The following is a 14,767-nucleotide window of genomic DNA, read 5'->3' as shown; positions in this document are numbered from 1 at the left end:
ACATAGAAAGGACCTGTATAGACAATGCTATTTCCTTCCCGTTTTCCTCAAAACAGAGCCCCAGTGCTTATTCAGGAAAACAATGTACCCAGCTAAAGACTACATTTCCAAGCCTTCCATTCTTGCCAGGTATGGCCATGTGACTGAATTCTGGCCAATAAAACGGAAGCATAAATGTTACCTCGGACTTTGGGGAAGGTTCTTAGAAGGAGCTATTTCAGCTATTTCAGATATCTACTTTTTGCCTATCCTCCTTCCTTACATCTAGAACATGGGCCAAATGGCCAGAGCCCCAGGAGCCATCTTGTATTGTGAATGTGAATTTGGGGACAAAAAAGACACAAAAGAACAGTGGAGCTAAAGCAAAGCCTGTCTTTGATGACTTTGGAGCTCCAACACGTGCTTTGAGCTGCTTACATTTTGACTTCTCTTACATGAGAGAGAAGTAAACTTATTTAATTATTTAATTAATTTAACCCACTCTTGTTTGGGGTTTCTAAAGCTAACTGATAGACTTAGGTTCAGGTGGGGTTGGCAAAGGCGATAATAGTGAGCAGAGGAAATGTTTGCAGCTGTACTGTACAAGGATGGTCTTTAAAATATTTAATAAACTGACATGTCAAGGACACTAATCGATCAAAAATGGGTGTTGGTACAGGAATGAGAAGACACTGCCGTGTTTGGTGCTAATTCTGGCTGCTAAATTGTGTGGAAATTGAGGGGTCCCAGGAAAGGGAATGGCCATAGAGCTATAGAGTATAATACCACTCGCCTACAAGTAACGGAAGTATTTCAATATGTTAATATGGTTGCACTGGTGGATACCATCTGTTTATCACTCCAGAGTGTGTGGCTGGTCAGGTGAATGAAAGAGTTGGAAGAAATCCAGTGGTTTCATGGGCCAGTTCAGAGGGGTATGGTGGGGTTTGGATGGTGGCTACATGGGTAGGTAGCTTGGATTGTGTTTTCTTTAGCAGTCAGGGGCAGCACTGATAAATGGCAGTGGGAATCAGAATAGGGCATCAAGAGTTTCAGGGCACCTGGGTGGCTCAGTCAGTTAAGCGTCTGTCTCTTGGTTTCAGCTCAGGTCATGATCTCACAGTTTTGTGGGTTCGAGCTCTGCATCGGGCTCTGTGCTGGCAGCAAGGAGACTGCTTGGGATTCTCTCTCCCTCTCTCTCTGCCCCTTTCCAGTCATGCTGTCTCTGTCTCAAGCGGAAAGAAAAAAAAAAGAGTTTCTGCAGAGGGTAAAAGAAAAGGTAATGTATGTATCCTTCATTTTGCTTTATTTTCATTCCGTACCTGACTTCCTCACCATCTGTTCTTCTTTTCCTTATTCCTTTTGTTTCCTTCCCTCAGAAATACTACTGTGGAACTGACTTACATAATTTGTGCCTATTTTCTTCTTAACAGAGATTTAATTCATGTTCCATAAAATGTAAGTGACTAGAATCTGGGTAGTTTCCATTTAAAAATGCAGAAGAACTCGAGTTGCTCCTACCTACGTAATCTATAATCCCTAATCAATTATCTTCTGTGAGTCAATGACCCCTAATAGGAACAATAAAGGGAGAGGATCTTTATCTTTAAGCAAATAAGCCCATTAACCAGGCATTTTTTGCAATGAACTCATGGAACTGACCATCTTAGTGACAGTTGAACTCATCTGACAACTTTTTATTGCTGGTCCCTGTGCTAAATGCTGAGGTTGCAACATGAAAGAAACCAACTAGAGTCTAATAAAGGCTTTACTGTGACAAATTTAAATTAGTGGTAACTTGCAACAATTTTCGTGAATGTTTTAATAGTGTGTGAATTTAGGACAGTAAGCATAGCATAGAAAACTAAATTCACATCTCATAATAGCCACTTTCCCTCTGATCTCCACAAAAGTTGTTAATGAACAATTAATCTGAATTTTAGCTCATTTACCTTCCTTCATATATTCTCATCATGAAGATTCTACAAAGTAAAAAGATCTTTGGAGCAGCTACTTCCAATAAACTATTTCCAAATATTTAAAAATTATAGATAGGACAAAATGCAGTTTTGTGACTGTTAAAACAATTCACATCTCACCTTTCTTTTGCCTGAAGATCCTTTTTTATTAATGCTTCAAACTTCTTAATCTCATTGGCCACATCCTTTAAAGAAAAGTCGTTATCAGTTTTCTGCCTCTAGAAACCACTGAAAATCTTCATTTTGCAAGTTTACAAGGTGCTTTGTACTACTAACCCAAGCCAATTAGTAGCTAAGATACAAAAAGCTGTACTCTAGAATATTTTTATAATTCTGATTAGGCTAAATACACCTCAGAGAATGTGAAAACTGCCTAACTTGAATCATTCCGCTCATGATTCCAGTTCTGACAGTGTAACAAAGGCCATTTGATGAAAATGAAGATTACCAAAGAGTCAGGCCATGCATTTTTATTTGCAATTCTTTTAAATGAGCATAAGCATTATTTGGATATAAATGCTTCTTCAAAAATTGTTGTCTCAGATGTTTTAAGCATTTCTTGTGCAACTTTATGTATGTTATTAATTTGCTCTCTCAAAATTAGTTTAGCTCATCTCCTATCTAGTGCAAATACTTATTAATAAACTTTAATCAACTCAGAGAAATATAAAAACTACATACTTTCCTAAAATTTGGGTCTGAAAAACCTCTGTGGGTATTATTCTTTAGATTCCAAGTATAAGATATTTTTCAAATATTAAAAAAATAAAGAAATGTGGATTAACATAAAACACAAGGGATTTAGATATCGGAGAGACGTGCTGTCTCTGCTTTACCAGCACTGTGGACGAGAGTGAAACATGGAGGCTTTCCGAGTCTAAGTTTCCTTACTTAGAAATGGGGGGCAACAATACCCTACTTGGAGAGTTTTTAAAAAATAAAGATAATAAGATAAAATAAAGTGGCCAACACAGACTGACATATAGCAGGTTCTCAATAAATAGTAGCTATTATTCTTTTCCTGAGGTCACAGGAGAGACTATCATTAATAACCACTGTAGCATAAGCAGTGTAGATTGCAGGAATTAGTATCAAAACGTAGTCCTGCTCCCCTGTGAAATATAAGCACATTGTATCCTACTGGAATGATTGACAGCTGGTACGGGCCAGTAAAATATCACTAGTATAGGTATCTTAAATTGGAAGATAGCAAGCAAACCACTTAACATTTCTGGACTCAGAAAAATGCATAATGAGAAAGAACTGAGTAAAATATTGTTGGAATATATATAGTATGTGTACCTTGAATGACACCTCTGTGCCCATGGCTGTTATGACTCATCACAGAAGCACCATTCTATAATAGTTTTGATGTGATCACAGGATCCTTCTCAACACAGAAGGCCAGATTGGTATTGTCATTTAATATGAGTTTCTTATCCCTGACCTAAAGCTACATTCTCTGATTCTGAACAAATAACAGTATAAAATGGATTAGATATGCGTGCAGTGGAGGGCTTTTGAATCAGAAGGAATGATGACACAGATCATTAGAAAAGGAACTAAGAAGTTGGAGGAGTTCTCTCTGTACGTTTTAGAAAAAGATCAGTCTTTCATTAAGATTAACACAACGCCATATTAAAGGATTATCACCTTACCTCTGCCTCTTTTTTCTTTTTCATCATTTTTTGGGCCTCAAGTGCTTTCAAAGTACGATTTGATGCAGGTTTAGGAATCTGAATGACAGCTGCTTGGATTTTGGCCATTATTTCATTTTGTCGTCTTCTGCTCAAGCGTTGCTGGATATCCCATATACATTAGTTTAGTTATTCCACTCATTAGAACAACAGGCTATATTATATGCTCACAGGTACACATACATACATTTTTCCATTGAAACTTTCAGAACTCAGCAATTTACCAATGGACTAAGTGTCACAACTGTGTAATGTTAGGAAGCAGATGTCAATATGACTCATCTTTTTTTTTTTTTTAATGTTTATATTTATTTTTGAGAGAGAGAGAGAGAGAGTGAGCAGGGAAGGGACAAAAAGAGAGAGGGAGACACAGAATCCAAAGTAGTCTCCAGGCTCTGAGCTGTCAGCACAGAGCCGGACACAAGGCTGCAACTCATGAGCCATGAGATAATGACCTGAGCCGAAGTCAGATGCTCAACCGAATGAGCCACCCAGGTACCCTCAATGTGACTCATCTTGAAAAGTATAATATTAATACAATTTTGGAATCACCAAATTATGCCTATCAAATGTGTGTGTCTTCATTCTGGGTGATGATACTAAAAGGGTAATAAAAATGCCTCAAATACAAAGAAGAATATAATGCTTTCTTAATTCCACCTTCCTGACCTGCCCAATAATGTAAAGAGAAAATGCTGTCTCTAAAGATGGTCTGCAGAGAAAGTTCTATCTAGGAGATGGTCTCTAGGAGGACTTCTGGGGAACCCAGAAGAAATGACAAACTTCCCCAAAACTCAGTCACACTTTAAACAATGAATTCAGAAGCAACCTCAAATATTGGATTAAATACTGAATTATGTGATACCATTATTGGATCATCTCTTCTCTATGTAGGCAGTAACTATTTTAAGTAGAAAATAAGCAGGAGGGTACAAGTAAAGAAAAATAATAGTGAGAATAAAATAAAATATTTAAAAAAAATAAATGTTCTAAGAAGGAACATGTAAAGGGTCTCCTGTGTGGCTCAGTCGGTTAAGCATCCGACTCTTAATTTCAACTCAGGTCATGGTCTCACAGTTCATGGGATCAAGCCCTGCATCAGGCTCTGTGCTTACAGCGTGGAGCCTGCTTGGGATTCTCTCCCTCCCTCTCTCTCTCTGTCTTCCCCCTGCTCATGCTCTTTCTCTCTCTCTCTCTCTTTCTCTCAAAATAAAGAAACATTTAAAAAAAGTAACATGTAAAATTAATCATGGCTTTACTACTAAAGCATTACATTAAAGAACTAATAAGAGCATTAGTTCCTATACCAAAAGATGAGAAACTTTAGTTAACCACTAACAAGTCAAAAATTATAATTTAAATATATTTAAATTTTTTCTTGCCATTTTACTTTCCAAAACCTAAAGATCTTTTCGTCTTTAGAAAACCAGGAATACATAGGCTTTGCCCTTTGTCCTATTTGCTTTCTACCATTGTTAACATAAGTTATTTCAGAATATTTAATGGTTTCATATTTCCTTTCTCCCAACTTTCTTTGGAGACTTTCTGCATTACACTTGATGCATCACAGTTAGGCTGGTTCCTTAAAAATTAGAGTCCCAGCACTTGGTTTCAAACACTACTTTAAGAGTGCCTCGTCTCCTTGCCGTACAATGTGAAGGGGAAGCCCAACCCTTTACTCTCTGGCAACTAATGGGATCGTAAGATCTGCCAGAGTTTGTCTCTCATCGTTCCCTCCCTCCACACAGGGAGATGACTACATCCAGGATATTTTAATTTCTTGTCATTCTAAATATATGAATTTAACAAGTGACTTATAGTGCAATGAAGAAAACTATAGTCCTTTTGCCTGTAGTTTACACATTCCATATACCTAGTCATCTGAAATTCTCTTAAAAATCTTTAATGATTCCACACACCAGTCAGGTGCTCATGTTCTTAAAGGCATAGGAGATCACTAAAGATTTTCAAAGGAATTTGAGAAACAGCAGGGAATTAGTCAAAGCAAGAGGGGCCAGAAAGAAGTTAAGAGATGTTTAAGGGTGTTGGAAAGGGAAGCAAACAGAAAATCACCCCACATTGCCGGGATGAGAAAAACGAGGCAGGACAGGAAGACCAAGGGATTGCAGAAGAGGAACCAGAGAGGCGGAATCCCGATCCACAGCCCTTAGTGGGGAAAACAGCCGTAAGCCCTCACTGGAGCAGTTAGTAGCAATCCCCCATCGCTGAGGCATCAGAAGCATTAATTTCAACCAGATAACTTAAAAAAGAGATCAAGTGGTCCTGCCACTCCAGAGAATGGCAGTTCTTGTTCTTGGTCTCAGGGAGAGGTGACAGCAGGAGTGGGGATAGAGAAAAGGGGAAACTGAGGGGAGAGAAAGGTGAGAGTGGGGCAGAGCACGAGTCAAAGGAACATGCAACTTGAGCCACATTAATGCTTATGCAATGTGTACCATCGGCATAAATCGCAAACAGTATACTACTATGCACTAATGAATTTCTGGAAAAGTTGTACTATAAAACCTTTTCAGTATTAAAACATCTTTGTTCTTCCTTGAGTTTTTGAAATTTTTCAAGTTTCTCAGAATGCATGCGGACAAGATCTTCTGTCATGTGTCTATATTTTTCTTGAAACCTGTGTGTAACCCGCATCAGATTGAAATCAGTTGGACGTGGTATCAGGTTTCTAAGTCTCTAAATGAAGAAAGCATTTCAAAAGATTTCGTTACTAGAAAATAAAAATGTATTGTCATTATAAGCACACATAAAATTTGTCTTCAAAATAAAATTTCTACGAAATACTATTTTTGATGGTTAAACTAAATTCAAGCCCAATACTAATCACTTATATCTTTAATTTACATAAAAAAAATAAAAACATGATCTGAATTCCTTCTTATAAAATAGTCTCATATATACTTTTATATTTTTTTGCCCTGAGTTTAATTTTTAATAAATAGTATTCATTACGTGAATGAATTCTTAGAAGTACATTTTCATAAGAATAATTTTATAAAACCAATTCAACATATACGAGATAATATGAGAAGCCAGATTCTTTCCATTATTTAAGCTACCTCCTAGTAAAGAGTGAAGAAACATTGAAACTTCCAGGCCACTGGGAACGAGAGTGTAACAATATAAGAAAATGAACGTCAAAGCAATATGGCTGATGCTTTTAACGTCAAAGCAATATGGCTGATGCTTTTAACTAAAATGTTTATATCCAAAAGTAATCTCCTTAAAAGCCAAAGACTTACTAAAAGTTTTTTTTTTTTTTTTTCAAATGTTACTGTTGCTCTAAAAATTTTTGGTCCTTCTCTTCTAAAACCGCCTCAGTAGATACTGGCACTTACTCAGAAGATCGTTTAAGGACCTATCAGCTGACTTTACGCCCATACACACCTTCCTGCTTTTCTTGTCGTTAAAAATCGCCCGGCCTCCCTCTTCAGAGGCAACAAAAATGCCAGGTCCTTGAACATCCTATTTTTCTACCTCAATACGATATCTAGATCTTCAGCTTAATTATTATCCTCTCCCCAACCCAGGAAATACCCACTGAGAGATAATGGAGTCTACTGTTAAGAGTAGAGACCCAGTGCCTAGGTTTGTTACAACTCTACCCCCTACTAGCTGCATTAAGTTGGGCAAGTTACTGAATCCCTCTACATCTCAGTTTCATCATCTGTAAAATGGGAATAACAAAAGCACCTATCTCATAAGAGTGTTGTGAAGATCAAAGGAGATAACAGATGCACGGCCCCTGGAACAGGGCTTTGCACCTCCCTGTGTACAATCAATAAGTTTTAGTCAATATTATTATGCAATAGACACCTGAATTTTCTTCCATCTGGTATCAAAGAAAAAGGAAATCTAACTCCTTCCTAACATATCTCCTCCTCCACCTGGCCCATCAGTTGCATCCTCTTTTCTTCCCTTGAGAACCTTGTTCCACTTGGTTCTCACACCAGTCATCTCCTGCCACTGATTCTTTTTCTCAACTGGCAAGTTGTCCCGGTCTCTATGTCCATAAAGGAAACAAATAACCTCATGTTTCTCTTGAGCTTCTCTTCTGCAGCTACTGTTCTCATTTTCTCTTCTCTTTTCCCTCCACATTTCTTGAATGAATAGTCTATGCTTCAGTCTTCTTCATCTCAATTGACTATTCAACTCACCACATTCCACACTACTCCACTGAAACATTTTTCTCTCCCCTGAATTTTATCTCCAAGGGGATTGGGACCATCCTTATGCTGGTCATAGTACAATTGCCTAACATAAAATAGGAACCCAACAAATATTTGTTCCACAAACGAATGATTGACTCTGGGAAGGTCACCATGGCCAACTTTAAACCTAATGGTTTCTTTTTGGCCTCAACTACACAGCTCTTACAGCGCTTGTTGCTGCTGACTGTTTTACACTTAATAAAGAATTTTTTGTGTATTGTTTCCTTAAAAACTGAAAAAAAGAGCCCAACTCTGAGGCAGGTGGAGATAATCAGTTTTGTTTTTAACAGTTGGGAAAATAGAGAAATAGAGGCTGAGAGTGTTTCGGGGATCAGTTCAAAGTTAGTCACCTTGCACGTGAAGGAGGCAGGATGGGACACCATGTTCTTTGGCCGTAAGCCTAATCCAATTCCAGCTCTCCGTGGCTGCTGAGCTCATTCTTCTACCAGGCTCATAAGACTCGTGAGAATAGGAAAATCTGAAAGTGCAGACGGCCCTCACATCTATTATGTCATTGTTTCTTCATAAATTCAATGTACATGTTTAATTGTTTCCATTTCTATTTAGTGCACTCCATCAGGGCAGCACCCCCCATTATCCTAGAGGCCTGGAAGAGTTAATGTACTTCACTTACCGTAAGGAAATAGCACAGGAACTAGAGAGAACCGTCAACTAAAACGTTGTATCGATTAACCAAAACACACTTAATGACAATTTGCAATGTTCAAATCATTGCACCAGGCATATTCTTTGAATTTTTTTTTTTTTTTTTAAATTTTTTTTTTCAATGTTTATTTTTATTTTTGGGACAGAGAGAGACAGAGCATGAACGGGGGAGGGGCAGAGAGAGAGGGAGACACAGAATCGGAAACAGGCTCCAGGCTCTGAGCCGTCAGCCCAGAGCCTGACGCGGGGCTCGAACTCCCGGACCGCGAGATCGTGACCTGGCTGAAGTCGGACGCTTAACCGACTGCGCCACCCAGGCGCCCCTGAATTTAAAGAACTAAAAATCTTGTGAGGCCTATGACAGATAAATCATGAAAGTCAGCCAACAATATCAACAGCAGGAGTTTAACACCAGAGAGTGAGAATTACATGTGCCCTAGGAGGAATCCATGTGTACTGGGAAGGTTGCCACAGAAGTAGAAGGAGAAAAGCTTGCAGGAAGAGGAGAGAGGAGAAGTATAAGCTTGGGTGAAAGGGAGGGAGGAGCAGAGATCTACAAGAGTTGTTCAAGGATAGGTTGCTGATCAATGTAGAAAAGACAGACTTTATGCTGAAGACTATGAAGAAATGCAGTCAGAAAGGTTGAGACCATTTAGTGAAAGATCTTGAATGTCAGTGAGTCCAGGTTGGAGACAGGACATACGTAAAATGAGAGGTTTCTGACCAAAGAACCCAGTGCAAGCGGAATTTTGGGAAGATTCATCTAGCAGTTGATTGATGTCTGGCGGAAAGCCAGAAGACCGGGAGAAATGTTAGTAGGTTGTGGTAGTAATTCATGCAGGGATATGAGCAGATATGACAGAGGCAGAAATAGGGAGAGGAGCAAGGCATGAAAACACTTGGAATTAGGAACACACAGAATTTGATATACTAGTAGCCATGTGAAGGGAGACGTCAAAAATGGATACATGAATTGAAAATATTAACATAAAACAAAACCCAAGTATGGCCAATAACATACATAAGGGACACAGATACCCAATGGGGCTTTTTTGAAATGCAACATCACTGTCATGTCTCCTTACCAAGTTTTACATGGTGGTAGGCTTATGTTTCTTTGTGTACTTACGTCTCGAAAAGCCTCACTTTTCATGCTTTGGTGTCTGGCGTTTGCTGGGGGCTGCATGGTTCGCATTTCCACTGTGGTCAGCCCACTTTTCTTCTTTTTCTGAAGAACAGTGTACAACTGATACAAAAGTTTTGTTGCCGCCCCAGGCTTTTCTGTGATGATGCTGTGGGCCACATTCTGATCAAACTGCACACCCAGAAGGTGAAGTGTTGGCTCCAAGCGAGAAAAATTATTAAGTTTGGCACTTGAAACTCTAGGCATTAAAATATTTCACATAATTAGACACTGACATTGAATTAAAAACAACAAATATCCAACGCATGATCATGATCTGATATGATGAATTATCCCATGGTCTTTACAATATATCGTTCCTCTGTAAAACCACTCAGTCATGTAAATACATTGACATTTTCTATTGTCCACAACTCCACCCACTTACTTCTCTTGAATGGTGAAACTAAAACTCATTTTATACACTTTTCTGCTTAAATAGATGCTAGAGTTTTTATAGGAAGTCAATACAAAAAACAGATAACTAAGTGCTTTCTTCTAAACAGAAAAACAACTATGGTTTTAAAAAATATTTTACTCAGAAGGCAAAGCTGTAATTTAAATTCCATTTCTTTAGGGGTGCCTGGGCGGCTCAGTCGGTTAAGCAGCCGACTTCAGCTCAGGTCATGATCTTACGATTTGTGGGTTCAAGCCCCATGTCAGGCTCTGTGCTGACAGCTCAGAGCCTGGAGCCTGCTTTGGATTCTGTGTCTCCCTCTCTCTCTGGCCCTTCCCTGCCCATACTCAGTCTCTCTTTCAAAAATAAAAAACATTAAAAAAAATAAATTTCCATTGCTTTAAATGACATTATTACTCGAGTCTGAAAATAGCTCTAAATGTTGTGCTGACAACTTTAACAACAATCCTCTCAGGCACTGTCAGAAATATTTAATTAAATAATATTAGCTAAGCAATCTAATTAATTATGCAATCTTCACTTTAAAGTTTCTATTACTACTTTAAGAATCAATAAAGACTTTCTAATTTTAAGTTATCTTTGAATCACCTATGAGATTTTAATAAGTTTATTAAAGTCTTACAAAGATGAATACGATGTATTCCCTGCCCTTGAGGGGCTCACAGCAGGACAACACATGAGTGAACAAAAAATGATAACTGAGGTAAGTGTTGGAATATGGGTCTCAAATGATTTAGGGCTGTCAATGAGCCTATGAATCTAGTGACAGAAAGATGGCCAAAGAGATGCTGTATGCATTTTCAATTCTTGGGCCTCTTTATGTTCCAACTAGATGCAAATATCAGTTTTAACCACTGGCTTATTTCCTCCTTATTTTAACTTGCCAACATTCAGTGTTGGAAAAAATATACTGAATATACTTGAAGGATGGAAAAAATATACAGGAAAAAAACATACTAAATATACTTCAATATAAGTCAAAGTCCTAACCTCCCTCAACCCCACAAAAAAAGATTCTGTAGTTAAAAGGGGGTTGGCACCTATTGGGTAGAATTTCTCATATAGGGTTTTTCACTCAATGACTTCATTTTGGACTATAAAGTTATTTGGGGAAGACACAATGATATTCAACGACCTCAATTAAGTGTGTAGAGGTTTATAGAGATTCCTTCACACTTAAATTTTTTTTTTTTTTGATCACAGATACCACAGAAAATCTGATGAGCGCCATGGAACCTGTTCCACAAGAAAGAAAACACATCCGTGCATATACACAAAATATGTATCCTATTTCTGGATGTTTGTGAAACTCCTAAAATCTAGCCTAAAAGTGCCCATTCACTACAAATTAAAAACCCATGCTCTAAAAGGAGGTAGGGCTGAGGAAATATATGAATGATTTCTAAATATGAATAAGGAGTCAATATCATGGGAAGACCAATGTTAACAAAAATAGTGACACAGTAACTTGATTTCCTTTTCTAGTTATGTGGTGTAACTTACTGTCCTAGTTCCTCCGTTTACTATTATTCTTTCAGCAAAAATATTTGGTAAAGTATACTTAGCATATCAAACCACATCAACAAACTTTGAATACAATACAATAGTTTGAATTTATAAAAGAGAAACAGGTCTCTGAGGGGCTGAGAAGAAATATTGGATGCTACAGGAAATCTCTAAGTAAGAGTAACATTTTTTTAGGTCTTCTTATGTCCAGGTTTGCAGTTTGCTTCCCCACAAATGACCTTACAGTTTGATATGACAACCATCTGCCTAAATTGAGTAAAGCAGACCACGTTTTGCAGGGTATAGTCGCAAAGGACACTTAGGTCAACGATTGTGCCTACCTTCCCTGGACAGGCACGTGACACCCCTTCTTGTTCTCCCTGCACAGTTATTCTTTCATGCCTTTCCTATCCTAAAAGCCCCATATGTCTTGCCTACTACACATATTTGGAAAGACCACCAGAGAGCCACTTGTCGGAGCTTTGGCCTGGATCATAACCTTGGGCTACAGAGATTAGGGGCATCAAAATTCAGGAGGGAAAATCCCAAAGCAAACACTATCCATTTGCAAATTTTATCAAAACTTAGCCCTGCACCCAGTAAAAGTGGAGAGCACTTCCTCTCCTCTGACTTGTTTTACATGGCCCCAGGAATGCAGTGTAAGCCTATTAGTATTAAACATCAGCCACACATTAGGCTTTAAAATGGCTATTATGAACTGGCTGAAGAGCCAGGTATAACAGTGCTTCTCTCTGGAAGTTTTTAATACATAAAAACAACATTTTAAGAGCATAACTAGTGTGTAAACTGGTGGAAGTCCACTCTTGGCATAGCATATGCTCAATCAGTTTGCATGAAAATCAACATGTTTTTGTATACAGGCAAACTGTAAGGACACCTTTGCTCTGGAGACAGAGTATATGATGCAAATGATAACCTCTGAGGGAATAAGGAATGTATTCTGGGAAAAGTCTTCTCCTCTATGTGTAGTGTTTGTTTGTTTTTAATATTTGATGTCTCAGTTTTCTTACAGCAAATCCCCAGATGTTGTATATATGTTGCATAGAGGGTAGTGAATGGGCAAGGGGAGAGGAAGAAGTTTGTCTTTCCTTGCTTTTCTTTGTTGACTGGACAAAAACACGCTACTGGTAATTTGAGCGTTTTCCCTTTCATACAAAGTGGAAGGAAGATAATCAAGAACAAAAACCTCATTTGAGACAAATCCCCTCCATAGTATTATTTTTTTCATGAGCAAGCAATGCCATCTGTAGGATGTAACATAAAAAAGAAAGTAATAAGTTCATGGCAACTCATGTGACATGTTTGTTTATGATCATTTTAGCATTACATTCATTGGTTTAGGAGATAAAACTTTTGTGTCTCATACTTTGGTCGCCACAATTCTTAGCTTAGCTGATTAGTGTTTATTTTGTGTTTATTCCTATTCTAGAACTTAGAGGGAAAAGCAAATTTTCTTGTGATTTTTCTAAGACATAAGACATTCTTAGGATTATTTAAATTATTTTAGGTATCTGATACTTGCAGTTCTTATTTGCCAAGAGATTATCTAGCTTCTCTCCTCCTTGTCACCTGGTGAGGGAACACATCTTACTTACAAGGTAAGTAGAAGCTGTCCCCCCAGGGATATCCAAGCTCCTTTACATTTTATCCTTTTAACCGATCTGCTCATTTTTCACCCTGTGAGGTGAACTAAACATATCCTAGAACAGAGAAGTCTTTCAGAGTTAGAGGAGTTCTCAGAATTAAGAAGTTCTAAGGCAAATAACTTCAGTTATAGGCAACATTTATATTTTAGACTAAAGACACTAAAAATATGAAACAAAAACTCCAAATCATGAGCCCTAGCATTAGACATCTGCCTAAAAAACAGGCTTTGACAAAGAAGGATGCTTTTCCCCATTAAATACACTACTACAAAGGTCACATCCATGGATTTACTGATCCTTGCCTTCTTTCAAAGACCATGTGCCCCTGGGGAAAAAAAGTGTGTTGTTCCAAGAATTCAAGATGAATAGAATTTGGTTGTCTGAACAAGTGGGTCCCTCTTCTCACATTAAGGAAATGATTCTCAGTGGGATAGAAAGTTAGTTAGTTGTTTGCAGCGGGTGAAAAAGAGGCTGTTACATATGATATTACTCAGGGGCACCCCTGTCCAAGGGTGGGGCAAGAGTATGACACTGTCCTGTGCTCAGCTTGCCAATCCCTGTCCCTGATGCAAGGCTGTTTCAGCCAAAAAGGGGTTCTTCTCCTTTGCACAAAGGCCTCTCTGTTCACTAAGACCTGTGTCTTTACAACTGTGTCCATCCAGATGAGGTTCCTTTTTCCATTTCACACAAAGAGCCTCTATGGCCCTGCTGACAAAAGCTAATTTAGTATACCTGAAATACTACATACATCATCTGGCTGGTATGGTGCTTTAAGTCGTCTATGGCTAAACAGGCATACTTTCTGACATCATGCATTTATTCAATAGAAAAATATGATTGTGTGTCAGCTATGGGCCAGGGACAATGCTTGGAGCACAAAGAATAATCATACATACTGTGCAACTTTCAGAACTGGAATTTAAAATAACAAGGAGATACCACAATACTCCTACTAGAATGGCCTAAATTCAAAACACTGACAGCGCTAAATGTTGGCAAGGATGTGAAGCAGCAAGAACTCTCACTCACTGCTAGGAAGAATGCAAATGGTACAACCACTCAGGAAGCCAGTTCATTCCTATAACGAAACGTACTGCTATCACATGAGGTTAACAACTGTGCTCCTTGTTATCCACCCAAAGGAGTCGAAGTGTTATGTCCACACAGAACCTACATGTGGATATTTATAGCAGCTTTACTTATGATTGCTAAAACTTGGAAGCAACCAAGATGTCCTTCAGTAGATAAATGGATAAATAAACCGGTATATCCAGACTATGAAATATTATCCAGTGCAAAAAGAAATGAGCTACCAAGCCATGAGAAGACATGGAGGAAATTTAAATGCATATTTCCAAGTGAATGAAGCCGAAAGTCTACTATTGTATCATTCCGACTACATGACATTCTAGAAAAGGCAACGCTATGAAGAAAAAAAAAAAA

General features: G+C 38.2%; 1 protein-coding gene across 1 annotated transcript in view; it reads right to left on the bottom strand.

Annotated features, from left to right (window-relative positions):
* Positions 1–14,767, bottom strand: part of SPEF2 (sperm flagellar and cilia associated 2) — a 150,302-nt gene that overhangs the window by 121,652 nt on the left and 13,883 nt on the right. Inside the window, exons 3-6 of the mRNA XM_025923764.2 lie at positions 9,680–9,932; positions 6,179–6,349; positions 3,617–3,757; positions 2,079–2,143 (exon numbers count right to left, since the gene is read on the bottom strand). Coding sequence (XP_025779549.2) covers positions 2,079–2,143; positions 3,617–3,757; positions 6,179–6,349; positions 9,680–9,932 — 630 coding nt within the window. The remainder of the gene's footprint in view (positions 1–2,078; positions 2,144–3,616; positions 3,758–6,178; positions 6,350–9,679; positions 9,933–14,767) is intronic.

This window comes from Puma concolor, chromosome A1, assembly GCF_028749965.1.
Source record: "Puma concolor isolate L17-30 chromosome A1, mPumCon1.1.hap2, whole genome shotgun sequence".
In the NCBI taxonomy this organism is placed as follows: Eukaryota; Metazoa; Chordata; class Mammalia; order Carnivora; family Felidae; genus Puma; species Puma concolor.
This window is presented reverse-complemented; position numbering and strand designations above follow the sequence as displayed.